At 38.7% G+C, this 19,116-nt stretch overlaps 1 protein-coding gene across 6 annotated transcripts in view; it reads left to right on the forward strand.

Moving 5' to 3' along the window:
- LOC129702901 (mucin-2) overlaps positions 1-19,116 on the forward strand; it is a 239,405-nt gene that overhangs the window by 104,781 nt on the left and 115,508 nt on the right. For all 6 annotated transcript variants that reach the window (XM_055644987.1, XM_055644983.1, XM_055644980.1 and 3 more), the window contains exons 21-25: positions 1,770-1,853; positions 6,965-7,039; positions 8,319-8,435; positions 16,240-16,377; positions 16,979-17,122. In XM_055644987.1, the coding sequence (XP_055500962.1) occupies positions 1,770-1,853; positions 6,965-7,039; positions 8,319-8,435; positions 16,240-16,377; positions 16,979-17,122 (558 nt within the window). The remainder of the gene's footprint in view (positions 1-1,769; positions 1,854-6,964; positions 7,040-8,318; positions 8,436-16,239; positions 16,378-16,978; positions 17,123-19,116) is intronic.

Consider the following 19,116-nt stretch of genomic DNA (forward strand, 5'->3'; position numbering starts at 1 on the left):
TCATTAGTTGTGATTATTATTTCTTGCTTACCACTTTAGTTCATTGATTGACTTGTTTCTTTGCTACTCTTCTAATGCCGGCTTTCACCAAAATGTGTTTTGTTGACTTAAGGTCTTGAGTCGCTGCTTTCTTTTACCGTTGACTGCATGTTTGTGCTGAAAATCAGTATTTGGTAAAACATAAGAACAAAAGAACTAAAAACAGGTTAGGGTAATTGGACCTTCACATGCACTCAGCCATTCAAAAGATCATGGCTGATCTTCATTTTAGCACCACTTTTATATGCTTTATATATAAACCTCTATCAACTCCTGTTTTTAGTGTACAAGTATGAGAACCTCCTCAACCCGCCTAGCTCAAACTCCAACAAGTGGAAATCCCCAGACTGGAAAGCTACATGTTCTGCCTCTGCCTATGTACTGCTATTCTACATTAGCAGTACATAGACTTAGCAACCCAGATGTGATCATCTCCCCATCTATCTTGTCACGTCATGTGAGAATTTTGCATATTGTGCCAAACATGATGTCAAGTTAAACTAATCTTATCTGCCTGCTCATAATCCATATCCCTCCATATCCCTGACATAAGGTATCAAATGGCCAACCTGCTTCTTTTCCTTGTATTCTTAAGTTCTAGAACAGGGGTTCCCAACATTTTTTGTCCCGTTTACACCTGGCAACTTTAATAGCACATAACAATGTTATTTCACTTATTTATGAACAACTAATGATGAACAGATACCGGTATACCAGAACCAAACACAGTCAGTCAATGAGAAAATATATGTACAAATCGAGAATCAACAAATTTACCCCCTGGGTAGGAAACATTTACCCCCTGGGGGTAAATTTACCCCAGGTTGGGAAACCTTGTTCTAGAACACTCACAGCATTGTGGGAGTAGCTTCACTAGAAGGTATGCAGCAGTTCAGGAAGACTGCTCACCGCCACCAGGAAATTAGGTTGTGTAAAGGGCCTGTCCTATTTACGCAATTTTTTCGCCGACTGCCGGCACCCGTCATTGTCGCAGCAGGTCGCTGAAAATTTTCAATGTGTTGAAAATCCAGTGGCGACCAGAAAAAGGTACGACTATTTGGGCAATTACTCATGACCATACAGGCGTCACCCCGCGACATGTCTGGAAAGAATGGTGGAACAACCATGTGCCACACTAATGTGCTGGGAGAAAATGTCACTGTTGATAGGAAAATTTAATGTTCATCTGGGACTGCCAGAACATCTATCAATGGAAAGTGAAATCATCCTTGAATGTAAGCTTGAGCAAATCTATTCAAATGTGCAAAGTATTTCTGAAATTATAACTGAACTATCTGTAAGAGATGATCTGCTATAGAACCTGGTGAATTTAAAGAGAAAATATATCCCGAGTGAAGGGCACTTGTCTTGTCAATGAAGATGTTTTGTTGGGGAAGTGTAGTAATTATTAGATCATATGGTAATATATTTAAGGTTTCCTTCATAACCGTGGCAGTTAGATTAAAAAGACGTGTTAGAAGAAATGTTTGTGAGCCAGAGGAATTTTCACTGCTAACTTGGACAAAATAAATTCCCAAGTCCAAGATGGTTCAAGTTCCTCTTTATTTTTGCTGTCAACAACAAAACATAAATGCTTATCTTTTTCCTTCAGACCTTTTTTGATTGATAAACACTGTTGGCCATACGACAAGGTGTGGGTTCCTTTTGGAAAAATGTTAATTCATTTTCTGAATCCAAGAATTTTATATTTTTTCCAATGCACATGCTAGAATCATCATTCACCACAAGTAAAGCCTTCATCACTTCAAATCCAATTACTGATGCAGACAACAAAGTTCAACAGCCATTTGCAGGTAATTTTAATTTTAAACGCAGCAAAAAATACCTAACTTTTGTTTAAAGATAAATTGTTGGCATCTCTTAACATTGGGAAAACACAAACCATTCAACTTATCTCTTCCTTTGCTGGTTATCTTTCCAAATTTATAATATGTAGTAAACATGATACTCAAAGTTTAGATTGGCACAGGAAAGGACAAGGAGCTTGCCAGCTTACTTATTCGGAGGACACCCAATTTTAAATAATTTTAAAAACAGACTTGTCAAATTGGGGTCAAATATTTGAGAACATGTAGTTCTGCCTAAAATGCACGAGTTTCCATTGTGCTAAATGGATATAATGTGTTTGAGAAATTGGGGAAGACTATTTGTATTATGTGGGCTGAATAGGTTATCACGTGTAGTTATTCAAAAAGACCTTTAGTTTCTGAAAATCCTGCAGGAAAATAATTTTGTTATTACGGGTCTGAAATTTTCTGGGCCTAAATCCTCTATTCCCTATTAACACATTTGTTTTCTTAACATGATTTTCTATAACGTGAGGTTTCTTAGATATGCAGCTATAGCATCATAGCAGAACTACCTGTACCATAGTAACAATCTCGATATAGATAGCTAATGAGACCACATCTGAAATGTTCTCGACAAGTCTGGTTTCCCTTTCTAGAAAAAGTTGTGTCAGAGGGAGTGCTGTGAAGATTTATCAGATTAATTCCTGGGATGATGTTTGTTATTTGAGAAAGCATTAAACGGAATAGGCATGTGTCCTCTTTAATTCAGAAGAATGAGAAGTGACCTCATTGAAATATATAAAATTCTTGCCTACGTGACAGTGTAGATTCAGAGGTGATGTTTTCCCAAGCTAGGTTCCCAGATATCACATCATCAAACCACGGGATCAGTCATTCAGGACAGCGATAACAAGAAATAGCTTTACCCAGGTGGTAGTCAGTCTTTAGAAATTTCTAACAAAGAAAATTGTGCAAGTTTAGTTGTTGAGTATATTCATGGCAGAGATTAAAAGATATTTAGACATTAAGGGATTCAAGAGACAAGGAGTCAATATGAGAAACTGGTGTTGATGGAAAAGGTCAGCTGTCATCTAACAAAATTATGATATGCAGAATTAAAAACCTCTGCCTCTGTGTTATGTTCTTGTAATCAGAGGGAATATGGAAAGAAAAAGACCGATAAAGTAGCATGCGGAATTCTGGCAATCAAAATGTCTTGGCAATATCTTTCTAAACAATTAAATGGTGGTAAAAAGAGACGTGGCCAATTGGAGATCATAAAGGAGAGTTACGTTTGAAGCCAGAGAACATCAATGAGTCAGAATGGATGTGGCAGCTCAATACCAGGCATCAATGAGACCCTGTGGACCACAATCAGTGAGATTTGTGTTCCAACACAATCTGTAACTTATTAGCTGGCATATCTTTCACTCTGACATTTTAGCAAGATAGGGGATCAACCCTGCTTCAGTTGGAAGGGCATGGTCACTATAATCAAGTGCCAAATTTGTGAATCTGAAAAACAGTGCTTCATCCATTCTAAATAGAAAAACAACCCACAACATACGTTATATCGAGCCAAGGGATCCCATGACCAAAAAGGCTAAACAAACCTGCAGCTTCACAACATCTGATTATGAATGACGGTAGGCAGTTAAATAGCTGATAGGATGTTTTTGGGTTACCTGCAAGAATAGCAGAGTCCATTAAGTGAGTCGCAAAGTTAAGGTCAACCTAAAGCACCAAATGCTTTTAGTTGGCCTCCTCCTAAGAGCCCAATCATTGCACGCCAGTCTTCAGCCAATTTGGTTCACTCTATGTAATATCAATGCACAATTGAGAGCACTGGATATAGCAAAAGCTATGAGACCAAACATCCTGGCTGTAGTAAGATTTTCACTCAAGTACCAACTGTGCTCCATCCAAGTTGTCCCAGTACATTTATAGTATTGGTATTTACCCGAAAATTACGTCTGGTTCATGAAAAGTTCATGAAATCTTTCAAAGTTGGAATATATCATTGACAGTACTATCTGGAGGCACGCACTCACCACTAACCTGCTCAACGTTGCCCAGTTTGGATTTTGCCGAGACTGCTCAGCTCCAGAACTCACCTTTGACAGTGTAATTAAGTTAACTTTCAGGAATTGCACGTGTTTGACCACACCACATCAAAGATCCAATTGACTGATTGAAAATGGCACAAGGAACTCTGGTGAAGATGGTCAGGGGGCATCAAAGGAAAAATATGTAAGGATTTGGAGTCATATCCTGCACAAAAGAAGGTGGTTGCGGTTGATAGCGATCAATTATCGCATCTCCTGTTCATTATGATTCCTCAGCGCAGTGTCCTGGCCAAACTATTTTCAATTCCTTCATCAACAACCAATTATAAAATCATGAGTGGCATTGTTCATTGATAATTGCATAATGTTACTTCCATTCGCAACTCTTCAGCAAATGGAATGATCCTTGCAGAAAGACCTGGACGATATTTAGGCAGAGGCTGGAAGTGGGAAACGAATATCACACCTAAATCATAGACCATTGGCAGCAAGAGATTGTCTAACATTCAAATGTATTACCATCATTGAGCCCCAGATCATCAACAGCCTGGGGGATCATCATTGATCAGAAACTCAACTGCACCTGCCACATAATTATGCAGATACAAGAGCAAGATAGAAACTGAGTATCTTTGGGCAAGTGACAGCCAGAAGCCATTCCACCATCAATAAGGCACAAGTCAGGCGAACAGTGGAATACTCTCCACCTGCCCTCAAGAAGCTTAACACCATCAAGGGCAAAGCAGCGTATTGATCAGTAGCCCATCTCCCACACTAAACATGCATTCCCTCTTCAACTGGTGCACCTGTGGCTGAAGTGTTCGCCATCTAGAAAATGCTTGATTTTTTTCTCACCTGGCCTACTCTGATATCAGTATCAAACTCATGATCTCTATAATCAAGAAGGACACAAGTATTAAATGCATGGATACACCACCTTCTGGAAATTTCCCATAAATCTTACTTGATCCTGATATGAAAATAAACCTTTGTTCCTTCGCTTCCCTGGAGCTAATTCCTTGCCTTCTCTACTCAACAGCATAGGTGGTACTTTCAACAGCAATCTGTGTTTTTATAGGAGAGTACTTTAACCAGCAGGACTGCAATGGGATAAGGAGGTGGCAGTGTAAACATAGAGTAAATTATTTTATTTCCAGACCAGCCCTAAAACATGCCTAGTGATTTATTTCGCTCATGAATTCTCTGAATGAATTCTTTGTTGATACTTCATGGAAGATCTTGCATCTGTTTTGAATCTGTTGAATGGCCAACCACAAAATTATTATGAACCAGTAACATGAAGTTCAGACACTACACAGAGATGCAGCGTATTATGGACAGCAATATCTGTTTTCTTCCCTTTAGAGTACAGGGCAAGAACTGGCAGTTCTTTATTAACTGAAGCTGATTGCATGTGATGTGTTTAAACCTGTCATTAGTACACAAAAATATAACAGCAGATGTAAGCTATTGATGTCATTGTTTCTGTGAAAAACTGATGCACGGGCACTGATTTGAATTTTGGATGCGTTAGGACAAGCTTGACCGAGAAACAAAAAAAACTGCTGGTTCTGGAAATCGGAAATAAAGCAGAAAATGTTGGGAAAATCTAACAGATCAGTTGGCATCTGTAGAGAGAGCGAGGCAGGTTAACTTTTCAAGTCATTGACCTTTAGTCAGAGCAGTTTGGCGATATGGGTCAAACATAGGCAAACGGGCCTAACTTTGATGAGTACAGGTATCTTGGTCAGCATGGATAAGTAGGGCTCAAGGACTTGCATCTGAGCTGTATGACTAAAGGTTATTAAGCTGAAACATTGACTCTTCTCCCACAATGGAAATGTTGTTGACAAAACAGTTTGTCTTGACCAACAAACTGCAGTGCACGTAATATTCAGATAGGGTCAGAAGTCCAAAATGTGGCCTCCCACTTAATTTTAACACAGTAATACACAATACAATACCATACAATACCGTTTATTGCCATTTGAACCTAAGTTCAAACAACATTTCGTTTCTGCAGTCATACGAACAAGAAAAAAAACCCAAGACACACAATTAACACAATTTACACGGACATCCATCACAGTGAATCTCCAAACACCTCCTCACTGTGATGGAAGGCAAAGTCTTGTCTCTTCACAGTACTTTATTCTTTCCCGATGTTAAAGCCCCCGGCGGGCGATGGTAAGTCCCGCGGCCGTTAAAGCCGTGCCGGGCGATGCAAGTCCCCGCTCCGGATCATTTTTAACCCCGCGATTCGGGCGGGAGAAGTTGCCGTTGCGGCAGCTCCGAAAAGTGGTCTCGCACCAGGGACTTGCGAGCTCCCGATGTTACCGTCCGCCAGACCTGTCGCTGGAGCCTCCAAAGCTCTGAAGTCGGGTAACAGCCGTGCGCCACCACTGCTCTCCACGCTCCAAAGCTGGCCAGCTCCGCGATGGTGTGTCCGCAGGCTCTGCGACTGGGGCTCCAGGTTGATTTCGGTTGGAGGTCGCTCCACAGTGCTAGGCCCCAACGACTGCGTCACCAACTTAGGCACCTTGATGCTAAAACTCCAATGTTTCAAGATTTTCCTTATATCTTTATGGTTGATTGTTTCCTTTAACTTATCTTCATTCTAGATACTAGCGATACCATGGTGCAGCTAGCAGAGCTGTTACCTCGAATATCCAGCATTCCTGGTGCAATCCTGATCTCTGGTGCTTTCTGTGGAGTTTACACGCCCTTTATTTGACAGTATGAGTTTCCACCAGATGGTTTTGTTTCCTCCCACATACTGAAAGCGCATGGATTGGTAGGTGGATTGGCCATTGTAAATTACCCCTTGCGTGCAAATGAGGAACATTGATCGAAATATTGTGAAAGGGAAATGGATTAGAGTAGGATTAGTATAAAAATGACTACTTAATGGTCGAATATGGATATACATGTGGTGAAGGGCCTGTTTCCATGGTGTATCTCTGAACTAAACAAAAATGCACTTTTATCAGTAACAGTGCTGCAATGCTGCATAAATGGAAAATTGCATTTAATATTTTTGTTATCTAGATTATGCACTACTAGATTCTGACACTCCGATTACTGTGTATGAAGTTAATAACCCTGAAGAGAAAGAATCCACAGGTATTCCCAGCAATACTTAACTCTGGGTTACATATTTTAGCTTGTACAGTTATACAGAAGAATATTTATACGAAACAGTTGGATCTCTTTCTCACGTTATTCAGTAATCTTTATTCATGTTTACAATGGAGCAAATTATGTTAATATTCATTCCACACCCATAATAGTTTGAAGAGTTTTTGTTAAGTCTCCTGCATAATTTTTCCTGATTCCTTGGAAACACTTGGGAATTCACATGAGACAGAATATTTGTGTTAAAGCATGAACTGATGGGGAAACGTGTAGTATTTGACTGGAATGACAGGATATGTGGTGGGATTGTGGGACAATGGCAAGGAAGTGGAGTCAGCGAACTTAGCAGGAGACTCAACCTATTTTTGCATCCCAAATAACCTGGGATGATGGACAAGGTGAGCTTATTACTGTTTGATGAAATCTGATGGCATCCCCAAAGCCTTACCGCTCGTCACTTTATTTTCATGTTTCATGTATTTTGTATTTTTTATGACTGTTGACAAATTAATTACTCTCCTGGGATAAATAAAGTTCTATCATATCGTAAAGTACCTTCCAACTCGTCCATTAGCGTATCAGACATTTGGCACACGTGACTGCTCCGGTAGATTTTCTATTTTAATGTAAGTTTGGAGCTACTGTGACACTTTCTAATTTTCTAATTTTCTAATTTTATTTACTTATCGGGCATTTGTTTTTTTCTAATTAATTATGTTATAATTTTATTTCTAGAATATGTAACAAGAAATGGGGTGACTTATACATCGTGGTTTTCATTATATTGCCCGTGATGTGTTACTTTGCTTATAAATTGGGCATTTCAAAAGATTTGGTACAAAATATGTAAACTACTGGAGTAACTCAGCGGGCCAAGCAGTATCTGTGGAGGCAAAGAGATATATGACATTGTAGGTCAAGAACCCTGAATTAAAACTGAAAGTATAAACTGAACAATTTGTTTTTTGCTCAAGATTCCAGCATCTGCAGTCTCTTATGTTTCAAAAGATTTATTTTGCAGCTAATAGAACATTCACATTAATTTTGGTTGAAGAATCATCAATCAAATACTTTTAATGTACAAAGAATATTTAAATTTAATAGCTGAGTCAGTTGATGTACCATTTCTCAATAAGTTTTAAAATTGCACGTATTTCTGTGCAGCCACAGAATCGCAAAAGATATTCTAATTCAAATATATTTACTGGTAGAACTCTTTCATCATTGATTAAGAATTTTGTACTTGATTTCCTTCTTTTCCTCTTAGTGCCAGCCTTTGACACTTCTGAAGTGTTCACTTTAAAGTCAGACAATGAGTTGGTGGCCTCCGACTCTTCACATGTGTTCAATCCAATCACACAGACCACAGATACTGAACCAACAGGTACTTCTGACAATATGTGTGCTTTGTATGTAAGGCTGAGGAATGAGTACATATACGTGTGTGTTAACACCTTTGCTGAGTTGTCAAAAACATGGTCATGTGCTGTACACACAATACCATACCTTTTGCAAAGTAGCTTTTACATGTTTTGCATGAAATCATTCAATGTCACGGTTTCCATGAGGTTGCTTTTGCTTGGTCACCAATGCACTCAATCTAGTCTTAATCTGTGAAGGCCTCTCACTTCCACTAAGACATTGGCTCTGAGAAGATGGACAAGGTCCTGAACTGCATTCATGGAAGCCATGCTCTAATGTAGTCATGTGTTTGCAAAAAAGCTTAAAAAAATAATTTAAGATTAAATATTCACAATTTTAAAATGTAATATAATAAACCATTTAAAACATAAGAAACTTTCAAAGTGATACAAAGTCTACCCTCTAGAGAGGATAGGTTGCGGAAGCATTTATAACGGAATTTGGTTCGAGCAGATGGAGCGTCCCCACAGTTACACTGCAGAGGTTGTTGCAATTGACAAGCAATTGCTGTGATCGACACTTAACTCTTTTAAACAAAGTAACAAACAGCTTTAGTATTTTTAGCTTACAGTAACAAAAATAGATTTTAGCTGTACACTTAGTAGGCAGTTTAGTGTCTTTGGAAGGAGAAGTGGAATTAATGTTTTAAGGTCGATGTCCTTTTAACCTGAACTTAGAATTATGCACAAATAAGCTTGTGGTGTTCTGATTTCCTACAATATCCCATAGATGTGCTGGTTGGTAGATTTATTGGCCGCGTGTAGCAGAGCATTAAAATCAGGGGTGACTTGATAGGCATGAGGGGAAAATAATAAATGGGATCAAGGTAAAATAGTGTAAATGAGTAGTGGATAGTTGGCAAAGACTTAATGGGCAGAAGGATACATTTAGTGCTGTATCTCTCGATAACACTGTGACTCTATGATCTGGATTTCTACATGCATGCAAGCATGTACAGTAGTTCTGAATTTCCTGGTTCTGCAGTTCCACTCATAACTGCTAACATTTTAGTGGAAATTTTGAATGATGGAGCAATCCACCACCGCAAGCAAATGTGCTTAGTTTTGTTGGAATATTTGGTCAACAATTCATTAATTGCCGTTTGGCTGTAAATTAGTTGTCATTTCATCGAGGTTGCATTGTGAAGTTTATTGGGTCGAAATTAGTTTTTCTGTAGTGAAAAAATTGTTGCCAGCATGAATTATTTTGAAGAATTTGAATTAATGAGTGAAATATTATCTATAATTTAATATTGTAAGAGGCCACATGGTGCACATCTGAATAGATAGATAGAATTTAGATAGATAGAATTTATTGCCACACAACCAGGGTCGGTGGAATTTGGGTTGTCAGCAGCAGGACAATAATAAAGAACACACAGCCACAATAAAAATGTAACACAAACATCCTGTATACAGTATAGTGAATGTTTTATCGTGAAAGAATCTGGTTACGTTATAATGATGCCCAGTGGAACATTTATTTTACTGAGAATTTAAGACTTTTTATTTGGCTTCCTTATCGTCAGCTGCAGACTATGAGGGACCAAACTATGGCATTCTTAATGTGTTCACTTCAATCACTATATTTGGAAATAATATGGGAGTTCCATTCCTGGCATATAGTCAGGAATGTACTAAATAATCAACAGGATATGTTCAGGTTTGCATGGTATCAAATAGTATGCCACATAGATGCTATGCTGCACCTTCTTAGTGTTCATTTAATGTTCATTGTACTTTGCATAATTTATATTTGTTGGCACTTCACCGTCTTGCATGATTGTCATTTGTCACTACACAAAATAATTTTGGGGGAAAATAGCAATTTGCTGCATCATTCATCATATTTCAGCATTTAAATGATGTGTGTTGAATTCTGTGATCAAACAATTCACTTCATGAAGCTTGGTGACTGTGCTTGGGTCTAAAATGTCTAACAGCCAGTTATGGCTTGAATGAAAAATATTTGACATTGTTTGGTTTTCCATTTGTTTTCCTATTGCTTTTGTACTGGTTATTTTAAGTAATATTTAATTAATTACCATAATGACTAGGCATAGTTCATGATTTTATGACATGACCAAATAGAGTAGTTCTAACTTGGGAATTGTTCCAATTTTGAAATCAGAGAATGAGATCAATTCCAAAACAGTTCTATTTTCCAATGAAGTCGAGTTGGGCAAATATCGGTATCGATACAGCTCAGAGTTCATTTTCCCTGATCTCACAGTTCTCCAAGCAGCATTCTACTTGCTCTTACCCAGAAACATGGATAGGACAGGTTTGGAGGGATGTGGACCAAATGCTGGCAGGTGGGACTGGCATAGCTGGGACATGTTGGCCGGTATGGGCAAGTTGGACCGAATGGCTTGTTTCTCACAATGTATCACTTTATGACTCTATGACTCTGTGAAACTGACTTCAATTCCTTCTTGGGCAGTTCCTCAGGATCCATGGTGATATGCTTCTACTTCAGTTCTTTGGATTTTAAGGTGGCTGAAAATTCTTTGGCGTAAGTCACAGACTATGTCAGCTGAGTCAGGTGGAACCTTATGGGCCAGGTGACATTGTAGTGTGGAATTTTGTGCATTCCTTATGCTGTTTATGAATGACCTTCATGTCCTCTCATCATGGACCAAGGATTCCCATGGGTTGGTGAGGATGTCACAATATTTCCTATAGATTTTTAGAAGTTCTTGGAATAACTTTGTCCATCCCCTCAGAAAACGTTTTCCCCCAACTAGTTCCTAGTGATGCTTTTCAAGAATCTTTTGTTTGGCATGTGGATTTTGATCATCTAGGTGGTTGGTTGAGTGTGACATTTGCCCAGGAGAGAATGTTGGCATAGTATTTCTTACCTGCCAATTGGAGTGTTGTGGATGCAGCAGTGGTGGTATTCAGTGCATTGAGCAGCCTACTGATGGCTATCCATAACTCTTGAACATTATAGGAAGTTGAGAATTGCTGCTGCTCAGTTAACCATGAGCTTGATACTGGTTTGAGATATTGGTCATCAAAGATAATTTACCGGCTGTACAGGAAGCTGTGGTATCTTTCATCAATTATTTCTGCTTTTGATGTGATATGGCTGCTAAGATGTGGAAGTGGTCCATGCTTTCCAAGCTCCATCTATAAACCATGGTTCTTAGTGAGGTAGATATGTAAAGGGCCTTACCGATGTTTAGTGCATGTTCCATCCTTGTATTTGCTCCTGTAAAAGAGCCAACAGTAACTTGGAGATTTCAGTAGCCACTTTCGTAAGTTCTGTTAGCAAATTAAATTGATGAAGGAAACTGAGGGAGAATCTGCTAGTAGTGAAGACAATGAAGGTTGGATCTTCTATAAATTAAACACATTGCTGTTCAAAATCGATTGGTATTGAAGTGAAGAATACAGAGAGGGCACTGGATAGCACAGCTTGTTTGTCCCTGGAGTACATAGATTGTGCTTGAGATGGACCCGTTGGTTACCATCACAACATGCATCTCTTTGTTTCACATGCTTTGAATAGTGTTGAATTTCGTAGGACAGCTAGATTTGTGAAGGATTCTCCATAATCTTCAATCATATGCCCTTGTGAGTATAAAAAGGCCTAATACAGATGTTGGTAGTATCTTTACACTGTACCTGGGAGGACCCGTGATTTTCTCTTTAGTATATAACAGGAAGACACTCTATTTACTATGTTTAAGAGGGGTTTCGGCGTGAAACGTTGCCTATTTCCTTCGCTCCATAGATGCTGCTGCACCCGCTGAGTTTCTCCAGCTTTTCTGTGTAACACTCTATTTACTATGATTGTTGTCTCCATTCTTGCAGACGATTAAGCTAGACGTGTCTCTGAGGTTCTGTGCCCTGCTATATCCCTGGATGGACACTTAATACCTCATATTTTTAACAACGTTAAAGAAAACCATTCAGCACAATGACATTGGATCAGTGATATTGTAAAGAAGTTAGAAAGTACTACCTTAGGGATCTAGCATCTTTTCACCCTTTGCAGATCTCTAACAGTTCCAATACCAGTACCCTGCAGCCCGTTATCCCACATTGCTGACAGTCATTGATGTAGTGAACTTACCAACAGAGGAAATTAGGAAACCTGTTGCAAAAGCTCTATCTTCTATTCACAGTTAATGAATGTTTGATACTTTTGTGAGACACGTTTGATAGCAGCAAGTTAAATATATTGACATAATTTTTAAAAATGAACAGTACATTGCCTATTCCCTGGAAATAGGCATTGCATTCTTTGTAATCTGACTCATTGAACACAGAATTATGAAAGAATAGGGAGCTATTCAACGGTATGATGAATAAATGAGATTTATTCTGCAAAGGTATGGCATTGTAATGATATAAAAGAAATGTGTTGAATAATTGGTGGTGGTACATGTCAGAGGGTGATAGGTGGAGGGTTGTTTTTCAGGTTGAAGGTCTGTAAGGTTGGTACTGGGTCCATTGTTATTTGTTACCTACATTAACAATTGGGATGAGAATATAGTTGCATTGTTAGTAAGTTTATGGATGGGACCAAATTGGTGGTACATTGGTAAAGAATGATGTGATGTAATACAACTAATCATAACGGTAAAGAAATATATTCATCAAAACAAGTGACTATTTTAATGAGAAATTAAGAATTTTGTCTCTGCCTTTTTTTCTTACCCCTTCAATACATACAATGCCACCATCTAATACTAATTTCTTCAAATCACTCTCTAGCTGTAAACTAAAACCCACCAAGCCACCTAATTTATTCAATAGAATTCCTGCATCAGAACGAGCCAACAGTCCAGTTATTGATGTTGTAGGTATTTTGAGGATATTCATGTATTTTTCTGTGAACCCAGGGTTGGAGTAGTTGCCTGTTGAGAATTGTGTAAAATAACAGAGCAAAGACATATGTTGTAAATGCTATACCCCACTCAGTCACACCTTGCACAGTTAATGTAGGAATTTTAAATGTGATACTTTTTTCTGTTAGATTATTTGACCAGTGTTTTTCTTGAAGTTTAAAGAGTGTGCTTGACTGTAAACTTTCAATTTGATACTTAATTTGTTCTAATTGTTGAATAATAATTGGTATTTATATTGTGATGCAGCATGGGCTGTCTCCTTATTAGCACTTTCATCAGAAATCTTCAGAATAATACATTTATTTGGCTGAAAATTAAGTAATGAATTCTTTAGTCATGTATGAAAATAATTAACTACATAATTTTGGTATTCCATCGCATCCACTTAAATTTACTCTAATGATAAAGGGTGTTTTACTCTACATACTTTTGCATTCTAAAAACAGACATATATTGCTATCAATGGCTCAATGGTTGAATGAAACCATTATGGTCAGGCCATAACCTCTTGGTCTTTGACTCTGCATATGTGTTCAATCCAAACCCCAAATCAGTAAAAGCTATAACAAGAGATGCTGATGTTACAAGTATTATCGACCATGTTTGTATGTTGATTGTTCGTATTTGTGCTAAATTAAAAGTTTAAACTTCAGCTTAGAAATTCGGTTGCATGAAAATTGATTGTGTCTTGAGTGCAACACACTTGTGACCATTTCAGGGACAAATATGACCAGTCATTTCCACTAGTGATTTGATGCTGTTTCCATTATCATTCTGGTGCGATGCCCCTTTAAAGCTTTGACCGGCACGAGCTAACCTTGGGCACACTAGGAACAACCAGTTTTTTACAATTCTGCTATTTCTTTAGTAGCTTGATTTAAAGAAGGCTCTCTTAAATTGGACCCTCCCAACACTAGGAGCCCAATTTGAGCAGGGGCATATTAATTTAGTTAGTACTAGCTCTCATCATGCTCTGCCAACCCACCCATCTCACTCAACCAACAGACCCCCAGCCCCTACTCCTCAACCAAATGATGACCTTTAGCTAACGCCACACCATTGCTTCATAGCCACTTCACCTCACCACTGAATACCAACGCAGCCATGACTTAATTGGATTCTCAATCATGCACTCCCAAGGCCATGAAGGGGTGTTCAAATATCATTCTATCCATGTATCCCAATCAGATTCCTACACTCTCTACAACTCAATTAGCCCTGGACACATCCCTGCAGCAACCCCCTATCCCTCTCCCTGCTCAATTTCTATATTCCTGTCTCTGCCTGTCCATTTTCTATCCCTTGAGACACTTCTCCCAGACCCCAGTCAACCATCGACTTCTCCAAACAGCCAACATCCACACTGCCACACCCGTCTTTTTGCTTTCACTCAAGCATCCTGCAAGATGATTGCTGTCGTATTGTTGAACAAGTTAGGGCTTTATTCTTTGGAGCGCAGAAGGTTAAGGGGGGACTTGATAGAGGTTTTTAAAATGATGAGAGGGATAGACAGAGTTGACGTGGAAAAGCTTTTCCCACTGAGAGTAGGGAAGATTCAAACAAGGGGACATGACATGAGAATTAAGGGACTGAAGTTTAGGGGTAACATGAGGGGGAACTTCTTTACTCAGAGAGTGGTAGCTGTGTGGAATGAGCTTCCAGTGAAGGTGGTGGAGGCAGGTTCGTTTTTATCATTTAAAAATAAATTGGATAGTTATATGGATGGGAAGGGAATGGAGGGTTATGGTCTGAGCGCAGGTATATAGGACTAGGGGAGATTATGTGTTCGGCACGGACTAGAAGAGTCGAGATGGCCTGTTTCCGTGCTGTAATTGTTATATGGGTTATATGGTTATATGGTATGTCGGGGCATTGAGTGTAAGAGTCCGGAGGTCATGATGCAGCTTAAAATTATGAATGGCATAGGTAGGATGGAAAAATCAAATACTAGAGGACCTAGCCTTTCAGGTGAGAGGGGAAAAGTTTAAAGGAGATGTGCGGGGCAGGTTTACGCAAAGGGTGGTGAATGCCTGGAATACGAAGCCGGGGGGGTGGTGCTTGAGACAAATATGATAGTGGCATTTAAGAGACTTTTGAATCAGCATATGGATATGCAAGAAATGGAGGGTTATGTATTATGTGTAGGTAGATAAGAGATTGTCTAGCATCATGTTTGGCTGAAGGGCCTGTTCTTGTGCTTCACTGTTCTATGTTCTATAACAGTTCATGGGCCTCGCAGCCACACAAGACAGTTTGTGCCTCCTTGTGTACTGATTTTGTTACTCATCAGCCGTTTTACAATGTCAAATCCAAAGTGATTAAATTTGTAGACCTTTGTCAGAAATTTTCATTTAAATGCTGTGCTTATGGTGCATTTGTTAGTTTGTGTGAATCTTTGTTGCAATTCATTCAGTGTCAATTCATACCATATATTAAGGGAGCAATCCACTGCATATCTGTATTTACCCATCTTGCCTATCTTTGTTGGTTTAGTTTGTCAATGTGCTTACTTATTGACTTTGGAGTTTGTCTGTCTGTTCAGTGTTTGTGAACGGATTATGACTTTATTGTTGTGAGATTTATTGAATGATAATTAGCTTTGATGTAGTAAAACACTATTGCATGGATTATTTGTTGTTAAATCACTCGTATTTGATGCATTATGAGATGCATGCAATTCATTACTCATTGTGTTATACATTGTTTAGCAGCAAAAGAAAAGAAAAATACTTTTCAAAATAAATGGTTGCAATTGAATATGTATGTTTTTATAATGAACAAATTACCTTTTGGTTTATTTTATATTCTAATGGCATCGGCGAATCAAACAATATCAGCAAAATAATAAATGATTTATTTTAATGAGAGGTTAAGAATTTTTGTGTCTGGCTTCTTTCTTATTCCCCAGGCTACATGGAGCCAACCGCTGATGCTCCTAACATGTTCAGAACAAGTTCAGGGACTAAATCACAAATCATTGATACTCCTGTGTTCACTTCGATCCCTGAATCTGTACCAACTAAAATACGAGTTACTGAAGTTACAGGTACTTCTGACAATATTTGTGTCTGAACTTGGGTGTGAGGTAAATCATAGTTGCATGTTGAAATTTGTGCTTAAGTGTCTGAAAGTGGAGACACACGCTGCAGTTGCCATGCCACTCCTTTCTAGTTTAGTGTTCAGTCAGTCTGCGTGTGAGATGTATATGTTAAGTCACTGCCTTGCATGGAATCCATTCATTCCAGTTGCACAATTTATATGGAATGAACAATCCACTGCAATTCACAAAGACTTGAACCACCTTTGCTTTTTTCTGATGCATTACTTGTCAATGTCCCTTCCTCATCTAGTTTATAGATTGCGCTTGGCTATAATTTGTCATTCAGTTTATTAAATCTACTTTACACCAAAGCTTTTTAGATTATCATTGGCTTTTGGGTTGTGGAAGCAATGTTATGCATGGACTGTCTGTTGTCATCTCACTCAAATGCAACATTTTCTGTAAATAATTAATTTGTTAATATGTATGGATTGTTTTATGAAAATTATATTGTCAATTTGTGTTTGTGTTGGAATTCCGTGGTACCTTGGGGAGGTTTACATGGGAGATGTTTTTTAAAAATCCTGCTACCTTTTTATTTCCTCAGACCATACAGTATCATCTTCTCAAACTCCTAATGTGGTCACCTTATTGCCAGGTCATAAGCAGCCAGTGTCTGACTCTCCTCCACATGTGTTGAATCCAGCCATAAAATCTGAACCAGCTAAAATAAGATTTAGTGAAGTCACAGGTACTTTTGACATTACTTGTGTCTTGGGTGTGAGCTCCAGAATGCTGTACTATAAAAATTATGTGTTCAGGTCACTTGTGTGAAGCCTATATCTTAATGATTATGCATAGGGGGCATTTGTTGCTTCACTGTTTTGCATTCAACTAATGCAAAGCCTTGGCACCGATTATAGGAAATAAGCCGTCCAATGCACTCCTTGTGGAATTAATGGATTTCCATGTACCTGCTGGATTATTTAATCAATGTGCTTCTTTCATGAAATTTGTGCTTTGCAATTGAGAAGGATAATGAGGTAATGGGGAATAGATCAGGAGCGTGATGGAATACTCTCCACTTGCCTGGATGAGTGCAGCTTCAACCGCATTCAAGAAACAAGCAGGCTATTATACAGGACGTAGTAGCCCACCTGATAGGGAGCCTAATCCAAACCCATCACTGACTTCACCACTAATGCGTTGTAGCAGGAGTTTATACTGTCGACAGGATGTGTGCAGCAACTCGCCACAATTCCATAGACAGCAGCTTCCAAACCCACAATCACTTCCAGCTAGAATGACTAAGGCAGGAAAACATGGGGAGATCACCACCTCGAAGTTGCCCTCCCAGCCACACATCATCTTGACGTCGATATATATCACCATTGCTTCAAATTTGATGGGCAAAATCCTGTCACTTCCTCTCTTCCTGTGTGGATATACCTACAGCTCAAGGTCTGTAGTGGTTCAAGAAGGCATCTCACTCCCATCTTCTCAAGAGCAATGGACAATCAATTCAGCCTGTAAATTCCACATCCCTTGGATGAATACAATTAATGTGTCAGTGTGTTTGCACAAAATAAATAATAGAGGTGGCATGTGGACATTTTTTAAATGAAAGGATTCACTGATAGGAATTAATAATCAAAGAATATAATTTCCATATGAATCAGATTGTTTTATTGTAGGCAGCTATACAACTTAAAACACAATGTTGGAAGGTTTGTTGAATGCCGTTTTAAAGGTACCTTCCAGTAGTAATTTGGATAAATACATGAAAGATAAAAGGAACAGTCAAGGAATAATTGTGTGCATCTCACAATGACCTGCAATAGTCAAAAGGCCTCCTCCAATGCTATAATTTGAATATTCCTGATGAGATAACGTGTCAACCTGCTGTTGAAATGTTGTGAAGCTTATTGAATGAATATTGTCTTTGAATATTATCTAATGGAGAGTCTAATATCACATAACATTTTTGAATAACAATTAAATAACTTTTCATTTTATATTGCACATAAAATGTTGCACTAATTGTTATATTTGAATCCATTGAATATTATTATATGATAACAGAAAAATAAGACTGTTCATTTAAGTCTGCTGCAAGGACAACCAGTGAATGCTGCTACCACACAGCTTCAGCAAACTGGTTTTGAGCCTCATTTCAGATCACAGGATCATGTGATAGGAGTAGAATTAGGCCATTCGGCCCATCAAGTCTACTTTGCCATTCAATCATGGCTGATCTATCTCTCCCTCCAAACCCCATTTCCCTGCCTACTCCCCATAACCTCTGATACCCGTACTAATCAAGAATCAATCTAGCTCTGCCTTAAATTATCCATTGACTTTGCCTCCACAGCCTTCTGTGGCAAAGGATTCCATGGATTCACCACTCTCTGACTAAATAAATTTCTCCTCATCTCCTTCCTTAAAGAATGTCCTTTCATTCTGAGGTTATGACGTCTCGTCCTAGACTCTCCCACTGTGGAAACATCCTCTCCGCATTCCCTCTATTCAAGCCTTTCATTACTCTGTACATTTCAAGGAGGTCCCCCCTCATTTTTCTAAACTCCAGCGAATATTGGCTCAGTGCCGCCCTCTTATGTTAACCTATTCATTCCTGGGATCATTCTTGTAAATCTCCTCTGGACCCTCTCTAGAGCCAGTACATCCTTTCTCCGATATGGCACCCAAAATTGCTCTATTTGTGGAGTTAACATTCTTCATGTGACT

This window comes from Leucoraja erinacea, chromosome 13 (genome assembly GCF_028641065.1).
Source record: "Leucoraja erinacea ecotype New England chromosome 13, Leri_hhj_1, whole genome shotgun sequence".
Taxonomy (NCBI): domain Eukaryota; kingdom Metazoa; phylum Chordata; class Chondrichthyes; order Rajiformes; family Rajidae; genus Leucoraja; species Leucoraja erinaceus.